This window comes from Saccostrea cucullata, unplaced genomic scaffold (assembly GCF_032062105.1).
Source record: "Saccostrea cucullata isolate Sc308-1 unplaced genomic scaffold, CSIRO_AGI_Scuc_v1 ctg5854, whole genome shotgun sequence".
Lineage (NCBI taxonomy): Eukaryota > Metazoa > Mollusca > Bivalvia > Ostreida > Ostreidae > Saccostrea > Saccostrea cuccullata.
The window spans coordinates 64,702-73,808 of record NW_026938511.1 but is presented as its reverse complement, the minus strand read 5'-3'; the positions used below and the strand labels follow the sequence as shown (position 1 = coordinate 73,808).

At 33.3% G+C, this 9,107-nt stretch overlaps 1 protein-coding gene across 2 annotated transcripts in view; it reads left to right on the top strand.

Annotated features, from left to right (window-relative positions):
* Window positions 1-338: 338 nt before the first annotated feature.
* The window catches only part of LOC134250549 (kinesin-like protein KIF26B), a 59,442-nt gene continuing 50,673 nt past the window's right edge, over window positions 339-9,107 (top strand). For both annotated transcript variants that reach the window (XM_062732915.1, XM_062732914.1), the window contains exon 1: window positions 339-552. In XM_062732915.1, the coding sequence (XP_062588899.1) occupies window positions 464-552 (89 nt within the window). In that variant the 5' untranslated portion in view covers window positions 339-463. The remainder of the gene's footprint in view (window positions 553-9,107) is intronic.

Below are 9,107 nucleotides of genomic sequence, written 5' to 3'. Positions count from 1 at the left end.
AAAAAAAAATTAATGTAATAAATCCTTTATGAAGCATGACAATATAGTACATAAATGTGTATGTGTGATCCACCCATTAGGGAGGATAAAGCATGGGAATAACATGACTGTCAATCCATCTTCTTGCTCTCTCTATCAAAAGGTAAATTACTTGGCAAAAGGGTTTGCTTGATTATTGCCTGAAGGTATGTAACAACCCTGAACCAAGGTCATTTTGTAAAGCTAGGTCAGGGTCATAAAAGGATTGAAAGTGTACTATTTGTTTTGTTTGTTTAATATAATGTCGATTATATTAGATCAAAATTGCAACTAGTAGAGAAAAATTTAAAATATTTTTCAGAATTTTCATGTGGAGAGGATAGGAGAACAGTTACAGATTCCAGACAACTGCAAACAATTTCAGCAGGGCCTGTGTAGTGTGTGTGACACATCTACTGTCCAGTTGAAGCGAGAGGTGGTGGCCATGGTCCAGAGTATCCATCAGGCACAGTCCGCACAGACCGAGTCACCGATACACCCTAGTCAGGTCCTACGCCAGCAGGCCAGCAACAGGTAGGAATCAAGTCCTGATGTGAATAAAGAAAAATAATAAATATTTTATCAATTTGACTTGTAAAACTCTAAAGTAGAAAGAATGGAAGCATGCACGAAAACATAATAAACATGATAAATATACACATTGCATCCTCATGCATGTTCACATCTAATTCAAAGGGACATGTTCTGGAGGTATTGTTACTGAGATATTTTAAAACATCTTGGTCATCATTTGAGCTACTGAGTCTTGAGTTATGACTTTAAATTGTCAGCTTTCTAATTTAAATAATAATTATCGGATAAAGTACACTTAATCACTCAGAATTCCTACTCAAGATTTGATGCTTAAAAACGCAAATTGCATGTCTTGTTTGCCTCCAGTTGATTTTACAAACATGGTGAAGCTGAAAATCATTTCATTGAAATTGGTGTCAAAAAGACCAGTATTCTGCTCAGAAATGATAGGAATTGCCAGGAGATCAGGCACCAAAAGACAAGCTCCATTAGATATGGATATCATGATGATGAGTATTTGCTTGCATGAGTCTTGAAAAATCACCCTTTGCATCCGACAGACAAAACAGATAGCTTTTTCATTGAGCTATTAGTTATTCTGTTCCATTCCTGAATTGTGTATTTGCTAAAGTTTTTTTTTTTTAATAAATCAGCCGTTTTTGCCATTCAGATCATACATACTGCAGTCACATCATTCTTGCCTTGAGTGATCCTTTAGGTCAAGGCCTTTGCAAGGTCAAATCCATCATTATTACATAATTATGCCTTTTCAACATCAGCTTAAAATTTTTCATTAATAATAAATAAGTGAAGATTAACTGTTGAGTGCAGGTTCAGTTGCGCATCCAGGAATTGAAGTTAGAGGGGGCGCCAAAAGTAGGCAAGGGGTCTGGGGGCCACGTCGAGGCCCCCAGTGTTGAGGCCCCCGGAAGCTCCTGGGTTCTTGAAATTTTGTAGGGTAAAAATGAGGTCAACCAAGTAGACATATTTACATTTTCTATAGGAAACTGTGGTTTACGTTAACTTTGACACCACTGAGGTTAATATTGAATTTTTATAATGAAGAAAACAGCATATATACAGCCACAGCTTTCAGAAGTATGACTTTGAAATAATCACAGGAAGGCATATGCAGTTTTCTGATGCCCTAATCCAAATAGTGACAGTGATGTTGGATAAATCAGTTACTTTGAATATATTTTGTACACTTTGTGAAAGTAAAGGTCATAGTAACAACCAAAAAATTGTAGAAAGACATGGTTGTAGTTAAGGAGGAGCGTGCCAACTGTCTACGCTACAGACAGGTTGATGACAGGATCACTGATCGTCAGATTCTAATGGTGATAGATATCAACGCTGCCCTCTATGATACCACGTGCAGGAGAAGCTTCCACAGGGGTAGAAATTCCCATAGATCACTGCATCCATCACCTCCCTGCAAGGCGGCCAATATGTCATCAGTAGACATATTGCTTCTGCTATTTTCTTTTATGGAGAATATTCATGGCTGAAGACAATTGGGATTCACCCAAGCAGCAAGGGAAACTGATAACTAAAAACAGAAAATGTTGTGTCTAGGGCTAGGGAATTCAGTGGATGATATTTTTGCTAATGTTTTTGGAATTGATGATTTCCCTTGGTGGTAGATTTCTGCAGTATACTGTCTGAAAGATTCTTGATAGATGTGTACAGAAACTGAATATTTCATCTAGACATGAACTTTAACTTTATTAGCTAGATATTTATTATTCATTGAGATGTAGGAAGAGGCGAATTCGTTTAATTCCACGGATAAATTATAGATAAAATATATTTTAGGAAGTTTATATATTAACTATTTCTCTTCAAAAATCCTGACAGCTAGCATACCTTTATAAAGTTTATCAGTTTCAAAGAAAAAAAAAACGAAGAAGAAATCTACCTAACAATGATGAAGGAAAAGTATGGTAAAAATAAAAGATTTGTGAAATAATGAGATTCTTTTTTAAATGAGTTATAGAGTTTCTTCATGTTCTGTTCAGTGATAAGACTGACATTTTCATAGTATTGGAATGAGGTAGGCTACAGGCCTACAGATTATTACAGTGATTGTGGCCTAATTGTCCCTGTTTGGAAAATTTATACCACTGACTAAAACTTAAATGTCGGAATTAATGAAGTTAGTTTTTCTTGGAGGATGAAGATACATAATTTGCATGGAAGCACGAAATGACTGTATTGAGATTTTGTGATAGGGAAAAAGAACTTTACAGATAACATCAGTATCTCGGAAGAATCAAGTCTTTAGCTTTTTACCCCTAACTATGATTTTAATGAATTTCAGTATCTATCAGAAACATTGGATGTTGGTCTAACAGGTGAATCAGATGTTTATTTGAACTTCTGTTGAGAAGGACAGTAATTGGGTCCTCTGATAGCCCTGTATATACATAAGAGTGTTCCAGTGAGAATTTAAAGATGCCTGCTACTTAACCTGAAAGAAAATAATCCCATAATCATGGATGTTATTTTTTTTCTTGATCTTTTTGAAGTTGATTAATGCAACTGTGATTTAAAATATCAAAGAGGATTAACTTGTAGACTACACTCTTTAGACTTTGATGCTGAGAAACGTAGAGTTCTGCCAGAAGTATTTTTATGATAAATTTTTCATTTGACCCATCATTAAGAAAATACATCTTTCCCATGGCCTTCCAATCTTTAAGAGATCAATGGATGAGATGTTTATACATTTAATGAGGAGGTGATACACAGAAGTGGTCAGTGCTTTCTGGGATAGCTATAATCGGCCAGTGGTAAGTCCTGCTAAGATTTCTGTGTATTTGATCGGAGATGGTTCATCTGACTTTCAAACCTCATTATAATTTTAAAGTTTAGTTTCATTGAATTATAAAGGACTTTCCATGCAGGTCTGTTTTGAAAGGCATTAAGTTTTTGAGGAGTTTTTATGCAATCCTTGTTGACACTGCATACATGTGATTTGGAGTGGCCAGGATTTGGAATGCCAGAAGGGGGGTCAGTGTATTGTAAATTAGGAAAATCTCAACAAAGTCCTGAGCTAATATTGTCCTGGTATTTCTATATATATGTGGAATTCCTGCTTCTAGGGGTTAAGACTTTCTTGACAGAATGGTGCTAAAACACACATTTGGACTGCAAAGGAGATGCATACAAGATTTTCTATATGGCAACTATTTAAAGAAATGATTTAGAGACAAATATAAAGATCGATTGATTTCATTTTTAGAGCAAATGTTGACACAAGATACAAAAAGGGAGATTAAATCTAAAATTTAAACAAACGAGATAAATTGCAAGATTGAGAGGCTATGTACAAATCTAATAACTGTCACTTCTTTCATTTTCAAAACTTGTAATCTTGAATACAACATTATTTTGACATGGATAGCTACTTCACTGCATGGGGCTGTTTACCGATTTTTATAAGATACTTTCAGATCAGTATGTAATAACCATGTAGAAATCTATTATTAATGAAAAATAAGATCTGAAAGTATGAACACATTAATATTTTATTCTTTTACATTATAGTAGGGGTGGGACGATATACCGATACACCGATATATATCGATATTTTCCTCTAAGATACGGTTTAAGATACGAGCATGCAAATATCGGTACGAAACGATACACGAACGACCTATCCAAAAATTGAAAATGAAAGTACCTGTCCTTGGAAAATGGCGGCTTGTACAAAGCGAAGAGACGATGATGAAATTGAAAACAGAATGTAGAACTAATAATTCGTTGATTAGGGGTAAAACGTTTTCACGGTTACAAAAAATAGAAATTTTGGACAATAAAAGTTCATTATGTAAAACGTGCTATACACAGTTTTTCCAGAACATTTGATATTATTAATTGTACACAAGTAATCTCAACTAGGCTACAGACTTTTAGCAATTGATTAATATGTAAATGTGCTGTTTTTTATATGAAATTTTAGTCATGCTTTCAAAATGCTACTACACAACTATTTGTGAATAACTTGTTTTAATATAAATTTATAACAATAATATGTACATGTATTATTGTTTTTGTATCGTTTTAGTCAATGAAATTGATGAACTTCAAGTATTAATTTCAAAGCACACATGATTTTATATAGTCTAAGAATAATTTGTTGATTTAATGTCAAGACCAAAAAAAAGAATGAAATAAATTACTAATTCTTTTGCATAGTTTTATAATTTATCATGTAACAGTTGATTTTGTCTTCATTTGTTATAAAATACTTTTTAAAAATAGTTTTATAATTTATCATAATATCGACAGAGACTTCTGGTTATAAGATACTTTCAGATCAGTATCTGAAAGTATGAACACATTAATATTTTATTCTTTTACATTATAGCTCTTTATTCCTTAAGATGGTATGTACTTCATAAATACCAAAAACGTGTTGGCAATTTCAAACATTTGAAATTGTAGACACTTGCTATTTATATTATGTGGATATAACATTCTTTTCAGACAAAATTTCACTACAGTAAAACTTGTTTAGTATGAACACTGATATAGCGAATTCACGGATATAGCGGCGTTTTTCTGGGTCCCCGGCAAAATTCTTAACAAATCTTTGTAAAATTTTACGGTTATAACGCACTCTGATTTACCTAATTTACGGATATATCGAACTGAGGTTAAATATAATGAAATTTACATCGTTTATAACGAACTTTCAAAGATTATGAAAAAAAATTGATAATTTGAACTTACTTTATTTCCTTTTAGCATTTGTATATAAAACCCAATTCATAAGAAAACCTTAGTTATTGAAGAATGTTTTGTAATATTTGCTTCACTAACATAGTTAGTAGTAATACTTGAAGGGAAAAATGCATAGTGGAATTCGCTATAATGTTTATACGAATTCGTTATACAGATATAACGAATTAAATTCACAGGTCCCCAGGACTTCGCTATAACCAAGTTTTACTGTATAACCAATAATTATAAGGAATCAAAGGCTGGATTCAGCTGCCTTGTTTTCTTCTAGACAACTTTATACATATGCACTTGGTAGGCTAGAACCCAGTATGTAGGACAGGAGGGTATTCCGGTTTGTGAGACTTTGACAACAAGGATATGTTTCTCGGTTAGAGAGCTGTATTTCTCCCACAAACTGACAACTTAATTACACTCCTGGAATCAAAAAGATCAAAAAGCTGTAGTTAAAATGAAATTTAAACTAATATGCAATAATTAGATGTTTGAGATTTCGAAATTGAAATACATGCATTGAATGCCACAAGTGCAATTATTTCTGTTCTATAGATTTTAGACCAAATGGTGTTAAAGAGCCATAAAATAACTTCAAAGTATACTGGGGACAATTGTCTGCAATTCTACACCATTTCAGTCTAATATTGACAACTTGTGGCCTTTGTTGGAGGATGACCTTGTGAGAGGTTTGTGAAGTTTTAGATTGGTGGCCCTGTTTACCCAGACCTGCTCCAGACAGGGTGGGAAGCAAAGGAGGACTCTCCTCCAACTTCCTACCTCAATGGTGTGAAATTCTGAAGTCAGCAGAAACAGGCTCTTCACCAGAAGTATCTTGTTTTGGTGGTCTGTAGTTTAGTTTTGATCTGAAGCATGTGTCTATACCTGAGTAGTTTTGTATATTGACTGACACTTGCGTTACTGTCTGCAGAAGTCGTGGGTCACCAGAGTAGACACAACTGATTGTCAGCAAGATATACGATTTCATGGTGAGAATTAGGAAGCATGTACATGTATTAAAATTGACTGTACTTTTCTTTTCCTGCAGTTTTAGAATAATTGTACTGATTGCCATTACAAAAGAGAACTTCAGCCTTCTGATTTATGTCTGATCAGGATTTTTCATCAAAATGATTGATTGAAAAAGAATCGTAGGAAAAGGGGCTTGTTTAATGGGTCAGTGTATAATGGTATACCGCTGTATGATTCATAGTGTAAATACTTCATAATTCCAGATTCTAACACAGGAAGGACTTTCTATCAATTATTTTCTTGATAGCGTCACTCTTTGAATATGTATCATCCCCTCTCTGATGTAAAGGAATATTTTATGTTGTCAATTTAAAAATTGGAGATAGCTATCAAGTTGTTGTAGGACAAACAAACGAGGGGTATTGGAGTTCTTAATATTGAGAGATATACCCTCTTCAAAATTAATAGTAGTATTTATGATTGGAAGAAATTTTCCTGTTTGCGTCAGTGACATTTAATTATGGGCATTAGGAAATGTATGGTATACAAGTTGCCATCCTTATGTATAATGAGCTTTTAAATGTATATAAATGTGTTAAATGGCAACTATTCATTTTCAAACAATTTAACAGTGTTGACAAACTTGGCACAGGTTAAAAAGCCATTATTTATGAGTTTAATTACTCAAGAAATTAAGAAATGGTAAAACTTTCATTACCAAGGTGCGCTCAGCTCAAGTCAGATTAAGCTGGTATAGGGGAGAAAACTCTCAATCACAGCAGCAGCAGCTGATCATGAGAACATCATCTCATTAGATTCTATACACACCTGACTGCATTCCACACCAACATTGTCAGTCCAACATGGTGTGTACATATTTATCATCATGAATGGAGAGAATTGCAGCATAAATTTTATCCACATAAATTCATATTTGTGAACAAATTTAATAGTTACTGATGTAATTATTGTGTAAGGGACAAGATAAACATACAAATATATGTATCTCTAATACTTTACTTGGGTTCAGTGGTGACTACAGAAGAGATCTATTACATGAAACACTGCATGAGGCAATGGCATTTTTTTCTTTTTTGGCATTGAAAGACTTTAATGAGGTGTTTTGATAAATTATCGTAAGAATGAAAAACAAACAAACCCTTGTCTGTTAATTTATTATTTACTGCATTTAATGACGTAGCCAGTTGAATTTGTTGGCATAGTATTAAGACATTGAATTTGAAGGATCTTGGTTGAACTAAATAAATGTACAGTAACTGTTGTTGATTCCTTATCAGGCATCTTGGAATAAGTCCGAAGAGCTAATGTTGTTCATAATATTGCTTGTTCACTGAAAAATGTTCCTTTCTTAAATGAACCCATGGATCAACTGTATACATAGCACCTTTGACTTATATTGATTGTCTAATATTAGAAACTAGCAGTTTCTTTATTAAATCTTAATTTTAATAAAAATTAGGTTGATAGTGTTATTTAGCAAAACATGTTTAGCTCAATCAAAGGTGTTTACATGTGCATAAATTTCATTTCTTGCATTTGTACACCTGACCTTAATTTACCTAATAGACTACTCATGTACAATATATATATTTAAGATGGAGTTGAGAGCGTGAATGAAATAAAACACCTTCATTTCCTTCTATATGCTTATTATTTGTTTATCATCATTGATAATTATGTTAATAGGAGGGTAAATAATTAATGAAATATAGATCTCCCACACAAAGATTCTTCACCTCTGAACAGTCTATAAAATATAATTCATGTATCAGGTGATTGAATCAAAAGGTCCATTATAATTGTTAAAACTTATCATTCAATGATAGATAAAAATTTTACCATACAACTGTCAACACAAACTACTGAAGAAGACACTGATGTGTAGAATATTTGATTTTTTAGGTGAATATATGTAAATAAGGCCCTGTCATTCCTATCTGCCATCAGTGTACCGACTGGCTTTTGATCTCCGTGATAATACACATCCCTTTCACTTGCTGCTCATCAGAAATAGCATATCACTCCAGAATATCAGGCAGTTGGAAGTTTTGAGACTTTTTTTGAATGAAAATTGTAAATCTGCTGGTTTGACAAGGAGAGGTTTACAAGGTTGTAAACTATAAGCATACTGACAGGTCTGTTCTGAGGAATTCTGATTCCACATCAAAGACTTAACTACAATCACCTGTTTGACCCCTTCCTTAACATTAGAAAGGGGATTTTGATGGACTTTTTATTCCTCTTTCGGTTAAGTTTTTAGGGAAGCACATAAATTGTTATCTCTTTGCAGTGTTGTGTGTATATATATATATATATATATATACAGATATATCTTAAGATTTCACAGGTGAAACAGGGACCGTAGTATATACAATTCAACATAGTTAAGGTCGTGTTACAACAAGTGTATGGTAGAGATCCTCAGAAGAAAGGGATCACAAGCAATAACTCAAGTTTTCCTTTTCTTTGTGAGAGACTTATGTGTTTTGTGAATGGTGTCAGGTTCTGCCTTAGTTCTATTTCTCCAACAAAATAGAAAGTGTGCAAAGTGGAAGAATTTTATCATTTACAAATTAGAGGCTTTTAAGATTGACATGATTTTATTGTCTTGTTCTCTTGTGTAATTTTCAAGAACCTGCATGTTTTAAGACTGTTAAAAAAAGAGAAATTCGATGTAAGTTTTTTTTTTATTTCCATTGCATGCTTGGTTGGAAATTTAGGGAACAATTTTTTGAAAGTTCCCAGCATCTCAAAAAAGTTTTTTGATATTCTGAAACAATATTTAATATAATTTCAAACGGTCTTGGCAAGCTGAAATA